At 46.1% G+C, this 24,728-nt stretch overlaps 1 protein-coding gene across 1 annotated transcript; it reads right to left on the bottom strand.

Annotated features, from left to right (window-relative positions):
- Nucleotides 1-1,979: 1,979 nt before the first annotated feature.
- LSM12 (LSM12 homolog) lies at nucleotides 1,980-23,294 on the bottom strand. The gene is made up of 5 exons (XM_037067987.1): nucleotides 23,089-23,294; nucleotides 21,148-21,281; nucleotides 4,557-4,666; nucleotides 2,964-3,090; nucleotides 1,980-2,235 (listed from the first exon to the last, which is right to left on the bottom strand). The coding sequence occupies exons 1-5, from the start codon at nucleotides 23,210-23,212 to the stop codon at nucleotides 2,143-2,145; spliced, it is 588 nt and encodes a 195-aa protein (XP_036923882.1). The 5' UTR covers nucleotides 23,213-23,294; the 3' UTR covers nucleotides 1,980-2,142.
- Nucleotides 23,295-24,728: the final 1,434 nt, after the last annotated feature.

Genomic DNA, 24,728 nt, shown 5'->3' with positions numbered 1-24,728 from the left:
CCTCCAGAAGTCTACACTTCCACGCAGACTAAATCAAAGGCATGGTACTTTAAGCTATGTTCTGGCCAATGGCAGGTGAGTATGAAAGTTTGTCAGTCTTCTCTCATTTTTCCTCTAGTCTTGTTACAAATGGTATTCTGCCCTAACTGGTGTGGCTCAGTGGACTGAGTGCCGGCCTGCAAACGAAAGGCTCACCAGTTTGATTCCCAGTCAGGGCACATGCCTGGGTTGTGGGCCAGGTCCCCAGTAGGGGGCGTGCCAGAGACAACCACACACTGATGTTTCTCTCCCTCTCTACCTCCCTTCTCCTTCTCTAATAATAAATAAATCCTTTTTTAAAAAATGGTGCTCTGCATATACCCAGCCCCTTTATTCTATTCCACTTCCAACTACTCCCAACCCTGGATGCCCTTCTTGAATTACACTTTGCCCGTCCTTCTGGGTGAAGTTCTCAGGGAGCAGAGGAGAGGATAAAGGACAGGAAGCAAAGAATCCAAAGGGAAAAGTCAGACCAAACAACACATCCTCAGATTCTCTCTGGGGCCTCTGAAGCACGCACAAACCCGAGACATAGTGATGGTTAAAAAAATTTGGGTTTTTATTGTTTTTGCTAAACAATACTAAAAAAAATTTCATTTTGAAGGCAGGGCTTGAATTATTTAATTTTGATCCATTTATTTAATTAAAAAAAAGGGGGGAAAGAGATCATGGCCAAAAAAAAGAGTAGTTAACCCCCACCCCACCCCCAAGCTCTAGCCAGTCACATGAGCATCGCCCACACCACACTCGGTGCCCGACACCCAGGGTGGCCCACTCTGCCCCAGTGGACTGCCCTGGAGGCACAGGGCAACGGGTGTCAATTTTAGCTCTTAGCAGTTTACTCGAACCAGACAAACTGGTGGGCTAAAGTCCAGAATTCTTTCCAGGTTCTCTGCCCACTGGCTGAGCACATACAAACTGTCATAAGCTTGTAAAATTTAAAGGGAGTGGGGATGGGCATCAGAGTAGGAGGCTGGCAGAAGAGAAACTATAGGCAACCCAGCCTTTTTCTGGGCTAGTGACTCTGGGTGCATACTCAAAGAGAGGTCAGGATAGGTGGACTCCAGGTTTCTGATGAAGGGGTATCATCCCTCAAGGAGGAGTGGAGTGTGCCACGCAAAACAGTTTTGCAGAGGACACTGAGGAAGGTCAGCTGACTCTCCCACCTAGGAGACCGGGGAGTGCTGAAGAGGTCCTTCTAGTACCGTGAAGTAAGACAAAAGACAGGGAGAATCTGAGCTTTCAGCCAAATGTGAGGCTGGCGCACACATAAAAACTGAAAACTGACAGCCACCAGGAACCCTCAGAGCCAACTCTCATCTGAACACACTGGCTCTACCAAGTGCCGCCAGATTCTCGCTGTGAACTAAGTCAGGTTAGTTGCCTGACTGTGGGTGGTGGGGAGGGCAATTTTTTTTTTATTTTCAGAGGGATGAGGTGGGAAGAGTGGCCATGATCTAGTAAAAAGAGACCTGCAAGAAGCAGAAAATATTTAGAGAACATTTTAATATATATTTTCATATATATATTTAAAGTTAAGAAAAATAAAACTAATTCAAGCCATGCCCTGTGCAAAAAAAGAAAAAGAAAAAAAGAAAAATTTAAAGTGAGACCTGTCTGCTGTTCTAGTCTCAACTGAAGTATCACAGTCAGCTTGTTACTTTTATTTTGGAAAAGATGTAGACGTTTCTTTCAGAGGTTTCTTGTAGAGGTTTCATTCAGAAGGCAAATGTAGCCACTTATAAAAACAGAATGGCAGGGACAGACTAAGAAAGGAAAGTCAGAGGTGAAAGGGCAGAGCCAGAAAGAAATTTTCAAAAATGAAACTAACAAGGTGACCGTTCCAGAGGGGGCTGTGAAAAGGACATAGTGGACCGAAGTCTGTTAGTCAAGTAATGGTTCAACTTTTAAATTATTCTCTTGTTCTTTTTTGTTGGGTGTTTTGTTTGTTTGTTCAAGTCTAAGATTTGGAAATGCCGACCCTTTGTTAACAAGAGCCAATGGGAAACACAGGATCCCTTCCCTCCCCCGGCCTGCTTCCGCTGGAGCCGCCACCATCGCCTCCTTGGCTGGATGCTGGGAGAGCCCTCCGTGTTTGTGGACTCAGGATGACAGGGCAGCCTCCTTCTGTGGTTGCTGGGCTTGTGAACGCTGCAGTATCTTTTGGCTTTCCACATCTCTAAAATGTTTTTCAACCTGAAAGAGACCAGTCAGCCGAGGTCAGAACGGGAGCCAGGCACGGAGGGCCTCTCAAACTGTCCATTCCAGGTTTCTACAACCCCAGGCCAGCGAACCAGCCCCCGGGTCACTTGGGTGCCTCTGCCCTTACTGTCTGTGGGCCCTTCCTACAAGGCAGGCAGGGGTCTCCTGTTTCAGTCACATTTTTTGCAGCTTCAGCTAAGACTGGATAAAAGAAGGTGAATCTATAAACTAAAACAGAAGCTGGAGAGAGATTATTATGATTCGAAAATCCCTCTCCCTTCCTCACACAAGTGCTGAATGAAAGCTGGTGGGGGATTATAGTCTCAAATTCTTTACATCCACAATGTTGGTCTTTCAACGTTTTTTTATATAAATGCTACAATTCAATCTAAAAAGTCACGTGCCATATGCAGGGTCAGGGATGCCAGTGGCAACTGATTTATTCCAACCAGACCTTCCTTAGAAGAATCCAGGCTGAGATGACAGGAATTCCAAAAAGCCCCATACAGAGGGCCACACTGCAAACGATGACTCACTTTATTCTGTTACTTCCAGTGGTTCCCCTTCCAGTGGACACCCCGGCAGGAGTGTCCAAGCCACAGCTACAGAGCAGCCCCTGCAGGGAGGCAGGGCCTGCAGCACACTGTCCTGCCCTGAGGTTGGAGGGTGAAGGCCAAGGGTGAATCACCCCCTACCTAAAGTCTCATGGCTCCTTTACTTACTATTTTGCGTACATGGCTCAGTGCACTTCCCTCTTTGCCTTTACAGTTTTCCACTTGATATGGGGGTGTAATAACAACTTCTTCCATGACTATGATGTTTTTTTCTTGCCATTTACAGTCTTTAATGCTGGAAGGAAAAAAAGAGCAGATGAAAGTTACCTCTTGTGGGCACCCATACCTCCTGCTGACCCCAAGTTCCCAGCTCACCACTCAGCCAACACTAGCCAATAGGGAGAGTGGCCAACACTTCCTGGGCACCACTGGCCAGGAACAGCAGTGAGACTGATGCAGTTACTCTGAGGAAGGCCCAGAAATGTTGCTCTGAAGCATTAGGGGCTCTGGGGTGGGGGGGATATAAGGGGACTAAATGATAATGGGGGAAAAATATAACAAAGATTATATACATTTTTTAAAAAAAGCATGAAGGGCCTGGAAAACCACAGCAAATTCCCTAGCAGCCCTAGAAGTCCAAACCAAACTGAGTTACAAATAAAGAGCTGGGCTCAGGCTAGCTTTAAGTAGCAGCCCAGGGTGGGGGTTGGTAAGCTTTTTATGTAAAAGGCCAGAGAGCAAATATTTTGAGCTCTGAAAGCCATACCACCTCTGTCACTACCACCAAACTACACCACTGCACCCGAAAAGCATACACACGGACGACCTACACACAAATACGCAGATCTGGCCTGCTGGTGGTTTGCCAACCCTCGCCCTAGGGGGACATGGCACTTTTGGGGAAAAACAGGAGAACAAATTCCCCGTCATTCCCCATCATACTGCAATCTGTGCTCTGCCAAAAAGGGAAGCCGCTCCCCAAACCGGTCTCTCTCCATCATCAGACAGCTGGGCTCTCGCCAGCCTGGGAAAACCCACTCCAGTTCGCACTCGGGGAGCCCAGGACAGCTGACACTACGGAGAGAGCTCCTTCACATACCTGTGAACGTTCAGATACTCACACCATGGCCACAAACGACTCTAATGCCAGCTGCCATCTGTGCACTAGACCCAGGTGGTTAAACAGGGTAACAGAAGGCAGCAGGGGGGAGGGGGAGTGTCAAATGTTTCAGTTTTTCAGCAACTAGGGAAGCGAGTGACGAGTCAAATGACTTCTGCTGTGACAAAATGTCTTTCAGGAGGCGGCAACAGGCGGCCTTCTGCTTTCCCTAACGCCTTGTGTTTACCTCAATGTACAACCAAGAAGAGTAAAACAGATACAACTTTTCCTTAATAAAATTGCATAAGCTTTTAGAGAAAGGTACAAGATGAAAATAATAAAAGACAAAGAAATCACTAATTCTAAATTAAGGAATACTAGGTCTGGAAGGGACCCGTATGGGTGACCTAATCCAAAACTAAGTCTTACAGAAGAAACCGCAGAACAGACATCCACGGAAGACAACTTGTCCATGATTATACCATTCCTCTGTATGGAATGGCAACAAGCACCCACATCCCTCGGTGCCAAGGTGCTACCAACACACTGCCCAGCTTCCCTGGTTACTTTCAGGAACACGACTACCTCAAAGTCTGCCCCCAGAGAGCACAGCCAGGCAACATCACCCCAGGACAAGGGACCCCTGTGATGCCCCAACTCACGTCTTGTGAATGGTTTGGAAGAGCTGCTGGCCCTCTAGGGAGACACCAGCACTGATTGCATAGGCCTGGCTCAGTTTCTCCTCCTTCTCTGTCCGTGCTTTGCTGGCAAGCTAGAGTGGGGGAGAGAAAAGAGACTTAGAAAATCATTCGTCTTCATCCTTCCCAACAGACAGGACCAAAGTTGAAGAAAGGAAGCCAGAAAAGACAGGTTTGGGGTAGATTCAGTTTTCTCAGCGATCAAAAGTGAAACAAATACACAAAATATCCCTGAACAGTTACTGCTTTTCCTGGCAAAGAGTCCTTCCTTCCGATATTACAAATGCCTACCATGTGCCAGACACTCACTGTGCTGAGCTAAAGATACAGCTCAGAAGGGGGCAAGGGAAATAGACTCTAAACAAAAACACAAACAAGGCAACTTTACACAGTGGTGAGTGCTAGAAAGAAAACAGGGCAGAGCAATGTGATAAGAGTGTAACTGGGGAGCTACCTGATGGGACGGGGATGGTCAGAGGTAAAAGGTCACACGAACACTTCTGTGAAAGAAGAGAACCAAGGCTACTCGCCAGCCACTGTGCTGAGGCCCCGAGTTTAGAAACCGATGTCCACCAACCTTCGCAAGGCTGACTCGGGGCTCCAAGGACTCTGCCTTCTAGCACTGTTGTCTGTGCTCACACGGGAGCCAAGACTCAAGGGAACCTAACCACGGACACCGTCCACCTTCAATCTGAGCAGAAAAGTGCCCCTGCTCTTTAGAAGAAGGGTCTGCTCGCCACCTCGTGTCTGTTCTTGAACTGCCCTCTAGTGGGACAATCACAGGCTGATCAAAAGAAACTCTTAGAACCGGCAACGCCTCCCCACAGGGCTGGGGCCCTGTCAATCCTGTCGCTCCTCTAATACATTTATTTATTTATTTATTTATTTATTTATTTATTTATTTAATTTTTAGAGAGTGGAGAAGAAAGGAAGAGAAACATCAATGTGTGGTTGCCTCTGGTGCGCCCCCAACTGGGGACTTGGCCCACAACCAGGCTTGTGAATTAAACTGGGAATCGAACCATTGACCCTTTGGTTTGCAGGCGGCGCTCAATCCACTGAGCCACACCAGCCAGGGCTCCTGTAATACATTTTTGATCCTTACCCCACACTATTGGTTACTAGAGGTTTGAAGTACAAATGTATTTCGAGTGTGAGACAAAACGAATAGGCTGGACAAGATGGCCAAAATGAAATGAAAGAGAGATAATGCATCTGAAAGTCAAATGATGTGGAGACTTCCACACGTATGAACAGCGTTGAGTGCTGATGCTGTAGCACACCAGAGACACGTGCACAAACACACAACTTGTCGTGAAGCACGGGCTCCTTCAATACAAAGAGAGGTAATCACAGCTCCAGCACATTCCCAAAGTACCTAGATACTTGGAATTCTTAAACATCCGTATTCTGCTTTAACAGTGACCTTTCAAACCAGGAACCAAACATCATTCCACACGGGAAAGGTAAGCAGAGTGTCTTAACTGCCTGCTGGTAAAATGAAGCACTTTACTGAGGTGTGGGTTGGACTGTGAAGATGAAAAACGGAGGCCTCCATTAGGTTCTGAGGAACTGGGGAGCCTCACCCCTGCCTCTGAACTTCAGAAGACTGTCTGAGGCAGGACGGGATCCGAGCACAGAAGAGCCAGCCCAGACACACTGTCATCTCGGTCTCCCCAGGCCAGAGAGGGAAGAAAGGCCAAGACTCTGCGGGCGGTTTGAAGCCAGAGCTCCGTGTTCACAAGGTCCCCAGGATGTGAAAACAGACAGCGAGCAGCAGTAAATCATCGTTCAAGCCCGGTCCTGCCACTTGGCCCCACCAAGCTACAGCTTCACAAAGAAATGAAAACACAGGGCTGACAGCATTCCTTTGAGCACTGGCAATCCCCACTGAAGCAAGAAAGCCTTGTGGCTTGAAAGCACTCGCTTTCTTCGGAAAAGAACCACTGGTGGCAAAGAACCGCTGGTGGCATACGCTGAGTGGCGACAAGCACAGCTTCCTCGATTCCCACTTTCCCACCAACCGTGTAGAATATCTGAAGTCTCCAGGGAAAGAAGGAAAAACTGGACAGGATTATAATCCAGGACAGCAGAGCTTGCCCGGATTAACCAAACTCCTGCAGAGCTCCTGGGAAGCGCCTGGTGGTCAGGCAGATGTTTTCTCTATGAGCACGCAGGAGGATCTCACTTTGAGGTCTTTTTAAAAATGTTTATCCCTGAAAACTAAAAACATCTTCCTACTGTTGGGTCAGACAAAGTTGCTCCTGTGATGCTTGTGTTGACTACACAGTCTGGTTACTCAGAGTAAAATACCTCGTCACCTACACAGTAGGTTAAAATACAACATCTCCCATTCAGTAAGACAGGGAGTCAGCTCAGGGAAGCCAGGCATTTATGCAGAATGTTTAAGAATGGAACTTACAAATTAAGCCAGAAGAAGGCGGTGAGGGGAGGAGGCTGACCGAGGAGTCACTTCTGAATTTTTGCTAGAGGCAGAATAAAATGGATATAAATCTCAGCCAGAAGTGATTATTTTGGACAGCCCGAATAACAGCAACACAATAGTTATAGCACAATTATTTCAAAATACACTCCTACCCCCGACCCCTGATACCAGTTGCACAATCTCTCCTAAACACTCTGAAAGCAAAGCAGAATAGGTCATTCTCCATGTCAATTCATAGCGCAAACAGATCCCAAAAGCCAAATGATATAAAGGAGAACCTCGGAAAACCCACGGAACACAGTGTGAGCTGACAGCATTTCGATCCGCTCCAATATCCTCAACTCCCCTCCCTGTGCCCGCAACTGTGTGCTTTGGGAGGGTCGGGACTCACGCAAACCCTGAAACCTCCAGCTGTCAGTTTACACACTATATTTTCTCGGCAATCTGAAAAATGCTAATATGTTATATTCAATACATCTCCTTTCACCGGAAAGTTGTACAGGGTACATTTCTTCCACAGAGAATCCCATCAACTTGGCGTGAAGAAAATTACCCTCACAAAAAGAATCAAAAAGTGTTTCTTCTCAAAATTGGGGGTGAGAGGAGGAGATTACCTTGTTCTTTTTAGACATGTTCCCCCCAAAACGATGAAAACGTGGATAAGCACATGGCTGCCGCAGCTTAAGGTTGGAACGTCCTCCTGCAAACCGAAGGGTCGCAGGTTTGATTTCTGGTCAGGGCACACGCCTAGGGTGCGGGCTCGTCTCCAGCTGGTGTGTGTGCTAGAAGCAATTGATTGATGTTTCTTCTCCCCACTTCTCTCCCTCCTTTTCCCTCTCTCTAAAATCAATAAGCATGTTCTTGAATGAGGATTAAGGGGGAAAAAAGGTGGATAGCCCTGGCTGGTGTAGCTCAGTGGATGAGTGCTGGCCTGCAAACCAAGGGATTGCGGTTCGATTCCCAGACAGGGCACATGCCTGGGTTGTGGGCCAGTTCCCAGCAGAGGACACATGAGAGGCAACCACACACTGATATTTCTCTCCCTCTCTCCTTCCCTCCTCCCTCTAAAAATGAATAAATAAAATCTTTTTTAAAAAGTGGATAAGCCTCCTTTTGTGAAGCTCAGGTTAGCTGTTATACAGATCTGAATCCCCCACATTATATTCAGTAAATGAATGCGTATCTGTAAACGGTCCTTATTCCAAATCAGTACATTTCTAGTGTTGTCAAACTACCAGAAGGAACCAATAAGCTGCCCTTAGGAAAGAAGGCGGGAAGGGCACCAGGCCCGAGATGTCAGACTCAGTGACAGTCACCACACTACGGCCGGCCGTGTCTCAATGCAAACACGCAGGCTGCTAGCCTCTCCTAATCAAAACTAAAGTACTAACTGCTTAGAGTCTCAAAGAATATTAAAGGCACCAACTTCAAGAGTATGACTGGCTCAGACAAACCAAAAAGCACAAACCTACAAATACATGTTACTAACATGCATGTGAATCAACTGAAGTGACTGCACAAGACAACATGTGCTTAGCTGCCTCTTCTTTCTTTCTGTATATTTCCCAATAAGAACAGTTATTCCCAGTCTACTAACCTGTGCTTCCTCCTGGGGCCATTTTATACATAGTACTTGATGTGGGCAACAGAGAAATGTGCATGAACTTGACACCAAAGCACATCAATATTAAAGACTTCTAGTCATGCCTCCTTCTGGCTACCCCTTGAGTCAATGAATTAATAAACACCAACGGCACACATCTCTTCCTGTACTAAGTGACATGGAGTAGAGGAAGCAGCCACGACAAAATCCAAACAATACACACTTCACCTCATTAATCAGCCACCAGTTGAGCCATCTTATTTCCACACACTCAGCCCAGAAGAGTCCAGGTGCTGTGGGAGACCCAGAGGGACTCTTCCTGCAAGTATTTAGCTGTGACAGCTGATACAACAAGGGAAGCAGAGCCTGGGGAGGAACCCACTGGATGTGACCCACTGACTCCAATGACCACTCACAGTCTGTCTTCCCTCTGTGCCCGGGCCTTCCAACCAGCTGCCCTTACCGAGGGGTTAGCAAGCCTGGCAGCTGCTGCCCCGGAGCTGCCAGGTGCCGCCTGCAAGGCCTGGTGGGGCTCAGGGGGGCAGACCAGAGCGGCCCAGAGCAGCTGTCACGCTAAGAACCCATGCTTGCTCTGGCTATTTCAATTCTGGGGTGCACTCTTGGAAAGCCCTCATTCTTTGCAACAAAACAATCTCTTACAAAGTGTTTCTTCCAGCTACCAATACCCCCAAGTCTTCTAGTTTCCCTCAAAAGCTCTTATATGAACATTTCTAATAAAACACTGTTCTTTACAACCTTGGATAGTGGGGAACTCAAAAAATATAGTATCCCACTTGAAGTTGTGTCCTAGAGTACATAAAAATAAATGAAAACATTGAATCAAACATCAGAACGGTACAGCCAAATAGGCCCGACAGTGAACACTAAAATTCTACGACTTAGACTTGTTCAATGAGAGTTTACTTCACGCTGGGCACAAAGCTACATTTTACCTGTATTAAACATTTTATCTAAGCCCTCACTGATGTGGCTCAGTGGACCGAGTGTCTGCCTGCTAACCCAAAGGTCGCCAATTCGACTTCCAGTCAGGGCACATGCCTGGGCTGCAGCCAGGTCCCCATGGGGGGCACTAGAGACAACCGATGTGTGTTTCTCTCATCGATGTTTCTCTCTTTTTTTCCCCTCCCTTTCCCCTCTCTGAAAATAAAGAAAATCTTAAAAAACAAAACATCTTCTCTGCACAACAATTCTATGAAATAGGGACTCAAATTACTCCTACTTAATAGCTGTAGAAACTAGGCACAGCTGTTAAGAACTTGCCCATTTCACCAAGCTATGCAAGTGGGAGCGTGGACCCAAACTCAGCCTGACTCCAGACACTCTGCCCTTCACCCCACACTCTACTCGAACAGCTCCAGCAAAGAGGAACAAGCCTCAATTATTGTTAAAAAGTTATCAATCTGAAGTCAGGGCACATGCCTGGGTTGTAGGCCAGTTGCCTGCAGGCCAACTCCCAGCAGGGGACGCACAAAAGGCAACCATACATTGATGTTTCCTCTCCGTCTCTCCTTCCCTTCCCCTCTAAAGATAAATAAATAAAACTTTTTTTTTTAAAAAAGAAAAAGTTGTTTTACTCCTCAACGGAGGATATGTTTATTGATTTTAAAGAGAGGGGGGGAGGGAGAGAGGAAGGAAAACATTGACTGGTTGCCTCCTCTCTGTGCTCTGACAAGGGATCAAACCTGCAACTCTTGGTGCATGAGATGATGCTCCAACCAACTGGCCAGGGAGAAAATATTTCTTAGAAAGGAAAATATCTCAAGACTCAGCTTCCACCTTCTCTTTTTGTCAGTAAACCCTAGCATTTCCATCAACGTCCCCACAGAACACAACTGTCCACCTTTCAGTGAAAGGTCCCTTCTAAAAAGGGCCCCAGTCTCAACCTAAATGTCAAGGATATTCTTCACTGCTTTTGTTAAAGGCAATTCACAGCGCCCTGGCTGGTGTGGCTCTGTGGACTGAGAGCTGGCCTGTGAACCAAAGGGTCACCAGTTTGATTCCCAGTCAGGGCACATGCCTGGGTTTCGGGATGGCTCCCCAGTTGGGGAGAGGGGATGTGCAAGAGGAAACAGCACATTGATGTTTCTCTCCCTCCTTTCCCCCTCTAAAAATAAAATAAACAAAACCTTTATTTTAAAAACAAAAAAGGTAATTCACAGGAATGTTTTCAAAAACACATCCCGTGAGAGAAGCATTTCGGGTCCACACTGATGGGCAGTCCCTGGACCCACCATTTTCCGACATACAAGACTACAGAAGGTACGTCAAGCAACTCTCCTACACGTGAATGTTAAGATGTTGAGCCCTGGCCGTGTGGCTCGGTTGGCTGGAGCGCCATTTCAGATTCCAAAAGCCTGCGGGTTAGATCCCCAGCAGGGGCACCTATGAGAAGCAACCAACTGATGTTTCTCTCTCACACAATCTCTCTCCCCTCCCCCACTTCCTTTCTCTCTAAAACCAATAAATATATATCCTCAGGTGAAGATCTTTTTTAACAAGGTAAAAGAAGATATGCTGAGTGCTTTGAGCTATGATGGACAGCTTGAGCCCAGTGGCCAGAGCACCAGCCTCGTCGATCCAGCGCAACGCTGCCATTAGCACAGACCAGCACCCAGTCCATCAGTGCCGCAAGCAAAGTTCTCCCTTCCATGTGGTTTGAAACAAAAACTCGTTGTCAGCAAAGTCAATAGTTTTTGCTAACTTATTTGCAATGACATCACCAAATGTATTTGCAGCTATAACCGACCTCCTGGGCACCAACAGAGCAATTTCCCAGCCCTGAGACCCTGAACCCAGTACTGGCTCTGTCACTGAGAAAACTGGCTGGGAAGTAAGTTGAAATTTGACTGTAACAACCTACCTCTGAAGTGTTCACTCAAGTCGGCCACGTCACACAGGGCTGTGAGGACTAAGGGAGGTACCGTGGTGAAAGTGCTAGGAAAGCTATACAGCACTATACAAAGTACTAGCTGTTAACATTACTACTATACCGTCATCATTATTAGGAAGAAAGTAGCCTGTGGGTCATTTCAGAAAAACATATAAACTCCAACCTTCCTTTAGTCCATGAGGACTGAGTTCTCCCTCCTGGTTTCTCTAAGAGCCGCTATAGAGGCTGTAAGTCCTACACGAAGTACCTTCTAAAACCTAACTGAAGTAAGTACATTGAAAAATGTCTTGACTTTGTGTGATGAAATGGGGGCTCCACTTTCAGAGTGAAGTGTTGATGATAGTGAAGTGTCGATGATAGTGGAAGCCACGGCTATTGCTCCCTGGGCTCTGAAGAGAGCAGAGAAAGTGGAGTAAACAGAACGGCACCCCCCATGCCCAAAAAGAGGTTACAGGTCAAATCCCTACCTACCACTCACTAGCTGCATGAGCGAACCTGAGCAAGACGCGTCACCTCTCCTGAGCCTTAGTCCATCTGGGGCCCATCCTGAAGGGCTATTTTTTAAATTTTTATTTATTTTTAGAGAAAGAGAGAAGGGTGGAGGGAGGGAGGGAGACAGAAACACCGATTTGTTGTTCCACTTATTTATGCATTCATTGGTTGATTCTTGTATGTGCCCTGACTGGAGATTGAATCCACAACCTTGGTGTGTCAGGACAATGCTCTAACCAACTGAGCTACTGGCCAGGGCCTGAAAGGTTATTGTTGGGAGTTCAGTAAGGCATGTGGTTGACCCTTGAACAACGTGAGTTTCAGTTACATGCAGATTTTGTCCAACTGACCCACACAGTTCCGCATATGTGGACGGCTATTGTGGTTATACCCGCATTTTCAACTGCAAGGGAGGCTGCTGCCCCCTCTTGTCTCAGGGTCAACTGTAAAGCACCTGACACCAATAATGGCACCTCGATAGTCCTTTCCTCCCTTTTTACAGCAACCTCCGGTTTGGCTCAATGACAGAAAATCAAGTTTCTAAGTTGAAGAGATGAACAAATTGAGCACCTTCCAAATCAGCTCAATTGTATTAACTTCCCTGCCTTCATCTAATAAAGTACCATTTATTCTTCAAGACCCTACCTGGTTGCTACACCTGAGAAGCCTTCCCTAAAATGCCCACTACTTGATGCCAAGAGTGCACAAACAGCAGCCTGTGAGTTGAATTCATCCGACCACGTTCTCAGTTAGGTTTTACGGGAGTGACCGTGCCCATCCGTTTACACATTGTCTGCAGCCGCTTTCGCTACAGAGGCACAGCTGGGTGGTCCTGACAGATAACACAGCCCACAAAGCCGAAAATGTTTACCAAAGGGGCCTCTACAGAAAAGTCTGCTGCCCTGCTCTGTGCCGTCACAGCCCCCTGCCCACATCCCCATCAACACTCAACCACCACGGTGTCACCACTAAGATAATTGCTGCTGCCCTCGCCAGTCCCAACAGGCCTGAGTTCTTGAGGGCGAAGGCAGTGTCTTAACTATCCTAACGTTCCCAGCTCCTGGAAGGGGGGGGGGGCGCAGGCAGCGACAGGGAAGGTGGGTCCAAGGAAGAAACCCTGACTATTAGTGATTCACAGAACTGACAGTTCCTGGAGGTTAAGTGACTAACACAAGGTCACAGATTTCATTAGCAGCCCAGCTCTAAAAGACCCCAGGTCTTCAAACTCCCCACGGTCTACCACACCACACCGTTAGCTCTTGGGTTAGATCCTTTAAATTTTCTAGTCGAGGTAAAACCTGCTTCACTCTCTAGGACAGTTTCTGGTATTAACCTAAGCTAGTCTCAAAATTCCAATGCTAGGACAACTGCACCTTTTCCCCCCATGCCTGTTCTCTGCCAGGAAAATGAAACCACTTAAATGTCCCTTTCTTAACACCAAAGAGGTGCCACCACTGACCCAACAGCGCAGTCCCTGTTTCGAACCGTCCCCATGTCAGAGACGTGCAGTGCAGAAGTGGCTGCAACACGCACCACGGCGAAGCTCTGCCCAGGTGCCCGGGCTCAGCAACTGTCTTTTCAGGAGGACAGCAGCTCTGATACCACGATATCAAGACCCCCAGACCCCCACGATATCAAGAAAGCCCTCTTCAGCCCTGACTGGCACGGAGCAGTTGGTTGAGTGTCACCCCACAAAGCGAAAGGTCATCAGTTCAATTCCCAGTCAGGACACACGCCTGGGTTGAGGGTTTGGTCCCTGTCAGGGTGAGTAAAAGAGGCAACAGATTGGTACTTCTCTCCCTCTCTTTCTCCCTTACCTTCTCTCTAAAAAGATAAATAAATAATTAAAAAATGTAAAGAAAGAAAGCTCTTGCCCTGGCTGGTGGGGCTCAGCGGATTGAGCACTGGCCTGCAAACCCGAAGGTCACAGGTTCGGTTCCCAGTCAGGGTACATGCCTGGGTTGTGGGCCAGGTCCCCAGGCTGGGGCATGAGAGGCAGCTGATCAGTATGTCTCTCACACATCGATGTTTCTCTCCTTCTCTTTCTCCTTTCCTTCTCTCTAAAATAAATAAAATCTTTTTAAAAAAGAAAGAAAAGAAAACAAGCCCTCTTCCGAACCAAATTCTTAACCTAATAAAGGACAGCCTCATCAGGACCTGCAGTACTGGGTTAGCAGGCTGCCATGCGCTACAGCCTGAACTAGGCCATCAGCCCCAGCCTACAGCACTGTACCCCAACATGGTTCTGTCAGCTTAACCCCAAAGTCTGAATGACACTGAATGTGACCTGCTTCCAAAGGCTAGTGATTTTTAAAATGGCCGCTGCTCCACCTCTGACTTCACCGGACACTACCACCCTGAGCAGTGCCAGGCTCCTCCTCTTCACCCCCACTGTATCTTCCTAACACTTCTGCAGGGAACAGCTGCCTGCCCAGAGCCAGGTGCAAAACTCACAAGTGAACTCTAACCTGGGAGTGTAGCTTTTATCAAGTGAGATAACAGGTTAATAATGGTTATATGTAACTACACAACTGTTATACACTATAGTTTCTAGAAGCCAGAAAATTTTTAACAAAAAAGTCTTGCTTTCACCCTGGCTGGTGTGGCTCAGTGGTTGAATGCACACCTGTGAATCAAAAGGTTGCTGGTTTGATTCCGAGTCAGGGCTCATGCCTGGGTGTTGGGCCAGATCCCCCATGGGGGGCACCTGGGAGACAATCACGCATTAGTGTTTCTCTCCCCCTCTTTCTCTCTTCCCCTCTATAAAAAATGAATAAATAAAATCCTTAAAAACAAATCTTGCTTTCACTAGACAAGCAGGTATTTCCCTTCCTACATTTACAACACATAATATGAATACCTCCTACCAGTATACACACACTGAAACTTACGGCGGCCAGGTTATCCGATCAGCCTTGCGACAGCTCCATACCTTAACACAGTAGGGTCAAAACACACTGTCAAGGGCCTAGATAACAGGGTAAGTCCATGAACACAGGCCACGATGCAATGTCTATCAGCTCCCCCAGGAGTTACTCACACTTGAGGACTAATCCTCAAATAACCAGAGTCACAGGTTATGCTAAATCTTAGCTTTGAAAGTGGTGGGACTTCCTTCAGTGTGATGTCATACCTAACAGTAAGGTACGGATGTCCATTTCCTTTAAAAATGAACTCTGTGCCTCTTCCACTTTCTCAGCCTTACCAGGCCCCTCCACTCACTGACCAATCTCCAAATATCATGTTTATCCAAAGGCAGCCAACTCATTCTCCATTACCGGGAACCGAAGATCTTCGAATCTCTTCTTGGTTCCATCTGATCATTCACTGTATCCTCGTAAGGTTTAAACAAGTAATAAAACAATACAAGAGGCTGATAGCTTTTCCACGTATTTCAATTTTCTATGCTTTGTCCCTTTTCCTGCCTCCCTATTACACAAATGTCTCCTCCAGAAAGTGCTCTCCAGCTCAGCAAAGTAGTAAGACTTACATCTCATTTAATGCACTAGATGAATTTATCTAAACAAATGCACTCATCATACACTTGTCTTGGCTGTGTCCATGAGTGCTTTCCTCGGAGTCTCAGAGGCGGAGAGCACAGCCTCCTAGGTCCTGTGACCGCTCACTCTAACCTCCAGTACTCAGGCAAATATTCACTTAACAATGCCACGTCATTGTAACACTACCCTGGAAATTCAAGTTAATTCTGAACACCAACAAGAAGTCTCTTATTAAAAACATCTTTTAATTATAAGATACTACATATTAATGGTATCCAATACAACTTTGATTTTCCCCAATCTTGGGTTGGCAAGTTCCAATATCTGAATGAACGTGGATCCAGTGCCGGGAAGGACTGACACAGTAATAGCATCGATGCTCTCGGCTGCATTCCCATCACTGTACTGCCACCCTTTCCCCCTCTTGCCCTTTAGTCCGTAACTCAAGAACACCAGTTGGCTACACACAGGTGACGTGGGAGAAGAGAACTAACATCTGCTAAGTCTAGTCAACTGGACCAATCCTTATAACAACTCTGTGAGACAGGTACTAACACTGTCTCATTTTTCCAGTGAGGAAACTGATGCTCAGCAAGGTTAAATGGCAGAGAAATGATTTTAAAGACTTGTCTGCGCTGGCTGGTGTGGCTCAGTGGATTGAATGCAGGCCTGCGAACCCAAAGGTCGCTGGTTCAATTCCCAGTCAGGGCACATGCCTGGGTTGCGGGCCAGGTCCCCAGTTGGGGGGTGTGCGAGGCAACCAATCGATGTATTTCTCACACATCCATGTTTCTCTCCTTTTTTTCTGGCTTCCTACCCCCTCTAAATAACTAAAATCTTTTTTCTTTAAATTGACGGGGGGGAACAACTTATCTGCTTGGTTCCAATGTTCTTTCTAGTATTCTTTCCAGACTGGCCCTGACCACACAACACAGATGTGTCTCTTAGAAACATTACTCAGGATCACAGATATTTAGGTGCTTGTTTCACATCCCCAAACTACTGCGTAAGCTCCCTGGGCTAAAAACACAGAAACAGGAAAAACATGGGACCTTGCCATTAAAGTATCAGATCTGAGTTCAAATCCCAGCTCTATTACTGCTGGTTGTATGGCCTCGAGCTAGTGACTCATCCTGTCTGAGCCTCAGTTTACTCTTCTCTGAGATGGTGATGTACCTGCCCCGTAAGAACCACTGCTGGGGTTGAATGAGATGTCTATCGATGGCTAGTTCAGGGCATGGCATGTGCAAGCATCAGCTCCCAGACCACTGGCCATATAATCTTGAACAAGTCACGTAAACGGGTAAGACTACTTTCGTCATCTGTTAAATTGAAAGGAAAAGAACACACTCTCAAGACCACTCAACGCTGCTGCCAGGATGAAATGAGATGTGTCAAAGGTCTTCGGAAACTATAAAGGACCAGAAAAATGTAAGGGATGGTCCCTGGCTTACTGCAACGCCTTGCTCCCAAACGGATTTCAGTAAATGTTTGATAAATGCTACATTAAAGAACATTTTGTTAATGGGGACATGTCCCAAATCATCTTTTTTGTTTTTTAAGAGAGAAGGGAAGGAGGAAGGGAGAAAGAGTGGAAGACAAACATCGATTCGAGAAAAGAAAGAAACATGGATCAGTTGCCTCTCACACGCACCCCAACCAGGACCAAGCCCGCAACCTGGGCATGGGCCCTGACCAAGAATCAAACCAGTGACCTTTCACTTTGTGAGACCATGGCCAACCAACCAAGCCACTGGTCAAGGCACAAATCATCTTTTGCGAGCACTACTAACCCGTGCACATTCTTTATCCCCAGAAAACCAGGATCGAAGTCAGTTCACAGGAACTTGTTCAGAATCCCCTTAATTTGCCCTACCATGAGGACCCTGGGGCTTTTACCCTCAAGCAATATTTTGGGTTTCCTCATGACAGAGCAAACTAATAAGCCATGTGGCAAATAAACTGGACCTCACTTGTGTCTGGCTTTGGTGTGCTTTTGTCTAACAGTCAGGAAATTTGGAACATTTTAAGAGGTACAATGTTACTGTGGAGAAAATGATATTCAAAACTTCCACCTTATGCAACTCCACTGTCCTCTTCCAAGCTTCCTCTTACATCCCACTGCTGTGGACAGACAAAGGACTTCTCAGCCCGCAGTGAACTGCCAACAGAAAGCAAAACAGGCTCATCTCCAACTGCTAGTTCATACCTTCTCTAGTTGGGCTGGAATTTAGTATTTCCTTTAAAAGGCCTTCTCTTCCATTTCCTGCTGGGTCGGAGTAAACAAATATACAGTTTATATCAACAGGTTCAATTAAACAGAGCAATTTACTACGTCAGCAAGATGAGCCAATATGGGATGGTATCTTCCACCGGAAGCGGAGGTCCCGACAGTACTCCCCCAGACTGTGAGAGCATCAGTGTTCTTTCGGGGAACTCGGGGCACCTCAGCTCTTTCTCTCGGGCTTAAACAATCCTCCATCTTAAAAAACCTGAAGTCCATGCTCTTAAATAAGATGATCTTTTCATGTCATTTAAGCAACATGTTAACAGCTACCCGGATTAGCTGTTTCCGATGACAGCCCAGCAGGCTCTTCTAACCCTAAACGAGTTCAAGGAGGAGGCACAAAGCAGCCTCAGAGGCTAGTTTCGAGGGAAAACCACTGCAGCCTATTCATGAATGACTCCACAAATAAAAGAATGGGAAAGAAATCCAAAGATAGCCCTCCAACCTAACTTCAGTTTTTAGTTTCTGACAACTCTTCCCAGCATACCTTTTTCAAGACTTGGCAAGCAGGCCACCAGGTTAAGAAAAGTAAAGATTTCCGGTATTCCTCAACCTATTACTTCCCGTTGCTTTCTTCAACAAGGGGCTAAACCACTAGCTCACAACAATGCTAGTAAACAAATAAAACTGACGAGCAGAAAGCACAATCATAAAAGCAAAGATAAACTACAAAGTAAATAACCACCAACTACAGGGTGTGGCAAAAGTAGGTTTACAGTTGTGAGTACGTGAAACAGATTATTTTGTAATATTCATTCATTCTTGTATTATTTTCCATACAAACAACTGTAACCCTACTTTGCCCCACCCTGTATTTATATTTGAGGTCAAATGTAAGAGAACATCTTAACGGCCCCACCCACCCACTCTGAGCCCTCTCAGATGTGACCTGTGAGTCACAGTGCAGATGTCAGTCTCTTTTAAATCTGGGGAAATCATTTCTCAGGTCATCTTTCCTCTACTAACCACTAAAGGTCATTGATTTAGTGACAGACTCCATGTACCACATAAACACCTAAGAATAACTTAAAATGTACTTCTCTCAACATACTAGGAATAAACTATTTCACTTGAATCTTTTTAAACCTCTTCAGATAATAAAAGACAACCTAAAGAGTCCCTATACTCTAGAAGGAGGTACCTGACTAAGCCAGGGCTTCAAAAATATTTATGTTTCTAAGAATGGGATGTTCTGTCCGCAACAGCCTTTAATGTGAAACCCAAGATGCTTCCCAATCTATCCACAGCCATCACTAAAAAATGTGGTATTTCCCTGGAATCTGGAAAGAAGGGAGTTCTGTATCTGAGGTAACCACGTTCTGCTAGCCTCAGTCACCATCCATTGTTTCAGCTGCCCAAGTATTTCCTTGCTTTGCTCAATTCTTAGGAAACATACCACTTTTCCAAGACAGGCAAGAGAATATATGTTATGCCCTGGCTGGTGTGGCTCAGTGGACTGAGGGACTGCCTGCAAACTGAAAGGTCGCTGGTTTGATTCCTGGTCAGGACACAAGCCCAGGCTGCAGGCCAGGTCCTCAGTTGGGGGCCTGCAAGAGGCAGCTAATTGATATTTCTCTCCCTCTTTCTCCCTCCCTTCCCCTCTCTCTAAAAAATAAATAAATACATAAATAAAATCTTTTTTAAATAGAGAGAGAATACACATTATTAAAAGACTTCTCTGGAAAGAAAAACTTCCACCACACCAATTCAAGAGACTTGAGGGCAGATGCTACTAAAATTGAAAGCCTAACTTACTCACTCAAAATATTTATTGAACACCTACTCTGTGCAATGCTCTGTATATTCAGTAATGAACAAAACAAGTATAGTTCCCATCCTGACAAAACAAAATTTGATGATAGAAAATAAACAATGAGTCCTGGCTGGCGTAGCTCAGTGGATTGAGCGTGGGCCTGCGAACCACACGATCGCGGTTCGATTCCCAGTCAGGGCACATGCCTGGGTTGCGGGCCAGTTCCCGGCAGGGGACACACCAGAGGCAACCATACGTTGATATTTCTCTCTCTCTCTCTCCTTCCTTTCCCCTCTAAAGATAAATAAATAAAATCTAGAAAAAATTTTTAAAAAAGAAAATAAACAATGATACACAATTATAATTACCAAAAGGCTATGACTAGGGCAACCTTAGGTCTCAATGTGCCCAGGACACACTGATCTATACTTGTCTCCATGTAAAACACAGAGACCGACCCAGGTTGGACTATAAATGATGGGTCACTTTAGCTCAAAGGATAAGCTATTATACGAGAAAATAATGGAGGCAAATTACTTTAACCTGGGTAAGCAAAGACTCCTTAGAAAAGGTGCCATTTCCCTAAGTCCTGATGGACAAGGCTCCAATCGTTTTGGAAGGTGTTCCAAGTACAGGAGACAGCAAAGGCTACAAGAAGGATTAGGGTATAATTATGATTATTACTCAACATGAACTTTGGCTGATAGAACCGAAGAGTCAAAAAAGTGATTTGGGGGTTCCCAGAGATCAGTTTGTGCATCAGAGAGAAAATATCCTAATTATGTTAGACCTCAAAACTCAAACATAAAGATCATAATGAAGCTCTAAGGCAGTGGTTTTGAGATTTTTGTACGTCATGAATCCCTGAGAATCTGACACACACCCTTTACCTTCCTCCCTTCCTGTACAGATAGGAGAAATACATATTCGCATGTGCACGCACACAGTCTCAGGAGTCTCACAGGCAACTGCCCTACCTGACCCCACACCTGACCCCACAAACTCCAGAAGTTTGCTAACGGACTCCAGCTTAAAAAAAAAAAGCCCTCTTTTACAAAGGACAAAAGCAAACTCTCAACTCTTCTTCTATTTGNTTACCTTCCTCCCTTCCTGTACAGATAGGAGAAATACATATTCGCATGTGCACGCACACACAGTCTCAGGAGTCTCACAGGCAACTGCCCTACCTGACCCCACACCTGACCCCACAAACTCCAGAAGTTTGCTAACGGACTCCAGCTTAAAAAAAAAAAGCCCTCTTTTACAAAGGACAAAAGCAAACTCTCAACTCTTCTTCTATTTGGGCATTAATAGGGGTAAGGGAATCAACCAATGAATGCATGAATGGATAAACAACAAAAATCGATGTTTCTCTCTCCCCCCTCCACCTCTCTCTATAACCAATAAAAAAATAAGAAAAAAATTCCTTAAAAAAAAAGAGATCAGAAAAAACAACCTTAAGTCAATGAAAAAATGACAATGAATAATGTACGTATTACCAAGAGTCAATGAGACTCAATTTTCCCACCATTTCAGAGAGCCAGACTACCCTCAAGTTCTTACCTTACTAACATTGAGTGAAGCTAGGGGAGGAGGGGTTTCTGTTCGGTCATTAATTATTTCCACTTCTGAAACATACTGTAAGTTTATGAGCAAGATGTCTGCGTGGTTGGGCTTTCCACTGGAAGAGGGACATTCTGGTGAAAAAACAAAGTTAAGGAAAACACAGGCAAGCAAAGCGCTGACACGTCCCAAAAGGGGCACGGAAAACACAATTCACACAAGGCCTGGGTAAAGGTGTACCACCAGCAAGACGAGGGAGCCTTACAAGAATCACACTTTCCCCATGAAATGTCTGCCTGTCACCTTCCCTCTGTTTAACCTCATAATCAAAAGATCTCAAGCTTTTCAAAGCCACATACAATTAAAATTAGAAGCCTCAAAAGGATTTCTGTCACCTCCTCAACCGGTTTTAATGGAAAGGCATGATGTGGTTTTAATGCCTTGTGTATACTCTTTGTCTTGAACCTAAGGAACCACAAAGAAGAGGCAGTGCTTTCTGGTCTTGCTGTAATACTCCCTTTGGCTGCACAGCGCTCATCACCTTTTTAGATTTGAGAATTCCCATTTTGCAGAGGAAAAAACTATAGACAGCACTACAAAACAAGCTGACTCAGATGCCCCAGCTAGTTAACCCATTCATTCATTCATTCCACTCAGTCTTCAACCATTTACCAAGAGCATACTGTATGCCAATTAAAAGCAGACTAATTCCTCATTCCCAAACTCTTCCATCTAAACCACTAATTTAAAAGGTCCTAACTGGTCCAGGTATAAATTCTTGCTGTATTAGTTTCAGAGGCCATCTTCCTAGGAAGATGAAACTACAGCAAGGAAGCTAGAAACCTACAACTAGTGGTGAAATGAATTAAAATACTTGCCACTCAAATGCAGCAGACTCAGTAGGATACTTCCTTTTGAAAGCCTCTATAAAGGATTACTACTCAAAACAAAAAAATGTAAACCTACTTGTGGCTCAAATAAAAGGGGAAGGGGTGGCACATTTATTACAACCAGGAAATATTTTGTTTCCAAGACTGAGTTTCCTGGAGTAACTCACAAATCATTTCCACCCCAAAGAAGCAGGCCACCTTTTCCATTCTATGTATCACTGCTACTTTCAAAAGGGGAGGCTACTTCTATGGAAGAGTCACGACTCCATGTGTGCTCGGCTGAGCAAGAGAACATAACTTACTCTTTCACCTGTAACCCACACATCAACATAAGCCCCTGAAAAACGTGGTCCTCTGTCTGGACCAGTTTTCCAATGTAAATATCCCCCAAACAGCAATTTCCAAATGACTGAGAAACCTAAAATTCAGCACTCCTCGGCCCCAATGGCACCACGCAGACACACACGAACCAGCAAAACGAGCCCTAATCCCCAGTTCAGATACGAACTCTGCCTTTCAGGTACTCTCCCCTCCAAACAGGCAAGGCCCATTTGATCACCACCCCATCAGCTTTCTTGGATCAAGTCCCATCAGTAGACACCCTGATCCTAAACTACATATTCTTCCCTTGTCCTACTAGCAGTTCCTTACTCTACACACCCCATCCCCACTTGATTTTATCCGCCCCCTTCTATCCAGGTTCCAATCTCCCAACCCCCTTCCACGACCAGCCCCTCTCCAGATCACTGTGCCCCCTCGCATATCATTCCCCCGGAAAAGCCATCGCGTGTCAAGCCTCCTCCACCCACCGACCCCTCGCACGGGGCCCAGCTCCTACAAGGTGGGGGGAGGAGACAGGGTCCCCAAAGCGGATCGAGAGACCCACGAGAGGGGGAGGGGAGCTCAGGGCCGTGCGCATGCGCTCCGGGCGCCGCGGTGGCCGGTCGCCCCTAGGCCCGGAGAGGGCCCCAGCCGCTGCCATCGTCCCCCACCCTTCCACCACCGCACGTACACGCCGGCCCGGCCTCGGGCTCCGCGCACGGAAGGATACTTAAAGCCAGCATTTTGGACTGGTAGTCGAAGGCTACCACCTCGCCCTGCAGCCGCTGCTCCTGGCACGTCCGGCACGACACCTGGCTCCCAACGCTGAAGTACTCGCCCGGAGGAGCCGCCATCTTGGGAGAGCAGCCGCGGCCGGCGGCGGCGGCGGCGGCAGCAGCGGGCGAAAGCCGGGCGCCCAGTGAGCGCCGCGCCGCGACGCACGGCGCGATGACGTCATGCGTTGGGCGTGGCCTGGCGCTGGGTGGGGCGGGAGCCTAGGAGGAAGAGGAAGGAAGAGAAAATAAAGGGGACGTTGAATAATTAGAGTCCACTGTGCGCTACTGTACCCTCTTGGTAAAGTACTTGTTGGGTCCGTTTTAGAAGTTAAAGATAAATAACCTACGTGGGATGAAAAGGGAAAGGAGGAGGGAACTGCAGTCTCCAGCATATCCACGCCTTGACACAAGAGTTTGTTGAATGAACTCTGTATTTCACATGTGAGGAATCTAGGGTCCAGAACACTTCACACGAAACTTGCACAAAATGATTGTACTTCGTTGGAAAATGGTAGTGGAAACTTTTCATTCTGGGGTTTTTTTTTCCTGATCCTATTACTTTATTCCTTCTGTATTACCACGTATTGAGCATCTCATTTTACAGGTGAAACTAAGTCTTACAGAAACTAAATTCGTCCAGGGTCTCACAACTAGCCAGGATTTAGCCTCCCTGTTTCTAAAAACGACGCTATTTACACCATACTATATTAGGTAATACTTCAGAGGAGTTAGGAGTTAAATGAGGTAGAGTGTATAAATGCATGGCATATCATAGGTAGATAAATGGCAGATATTCTATGATCACTCATCACCCTTGGAATTCAGGATGCTTCTCTATCTCAGTTCTGTCTTGCCATCTTCTCTAGAAAGCCAGGCAAAGAGCAGGAGTAAGGAGCAGTGGTAGTGACAAAGTGTGCCTCAGGGCAAGAGTGCAGCCCACCCATAGTATATGTGAGTACTATGTAGATTAATTTTTAAGCCCTATCATCACCAATTGCCATCCCTAACCTACCTGCCCTCCACTCCCCCCCATATAGATTCTGAAGCGTCACGGATGAGTAACAACAGGTTGACCTTTCTCTAGACCAGAGCGAGGCAAAGAGCCAGCCCTGGCACCACTTAACCTGAACAAAGTTCAGAAGTGCCTCCTTGCCCGGCAAGAGACCTCAACTTCCTAATATTGAGTGTATGTTGTTAGCACAGTCCCTTAGTAGGAAGAAACATACTGATCTTTCACACTTGTGTTTATTCAGAGAGCTTTCATGTCTGGCCCCCATAACAAGTCACATGTAAGTGCCGCTCCACTTTTTATATAGCATTGTGATTTTAGGTTTTCATATATAACTGCCAGGCACGGTTAGGAAAGGCTTCCTGGAGGAAGTGAAAAGTCTGAGACCTGAAGGAAAAGTAGGGAAAGAGAGTGTTCTATGCAGAAGAAACAGCATGTGCCAGGTCACCTAAGATGAGAGTTTGGTGATTTCAAGGAATATAGAGTAGCTACTATGAAATGGAGTTGAAGGGTTGTCTGGCTAGAACCCAGAGCAAGCTTTCAAGGCCAGAAAATTTAGGTTTTGACCCTGACCAGCGTGGCTCA

Source organism: Sturnira hondurensis, unplaced genomic scaffold, assembly GCF_014824575.4.
Source record: "Sturnira hondurensis isolate 20B ecotype Veracruz unplaced genomic scaffold, ASM1482457v3 Scaffold0001221, whole genome shotgun sequence".
Lineage (NCBI taxonomy): Eukaryota > Metazoa > Chordata > Mammalia > Chiroptera > Phyllostomidae > Sturnira > Sturnira hondurensis.
The sequence above is the reverse complement of the archived record's forward strand: the minus strand, read 5'-3'. Positions and strand labels throughout refer to the sequence as shown.

Excerpts from the sequence above, each read along its gene's own strand:
- LSM12 (XM_037067987.1), bottom strand. The coding sequence starts at position 23,212 with ATGGCGGCTCCTCCGGGCGAGTACTTCAGCGTTGGGAGCCAGGTGTCG. Across the intron at positions 21,282-23,088 it reads GTCCAAAATGCTGGCTTTAA|AATGTCCCTCTTCCAGTGGA; the intron begins GTATCCTTCCGT and ends TTTTTTCACCAG. Across the intron at positions 4,667-21,147 it reads CTTCACTCAATGTTAGTAAG|CTTGCCAGCAAAGCACGGAC; the intron begins GTAAGAACTTGA and ends CCCCCACTCTAG.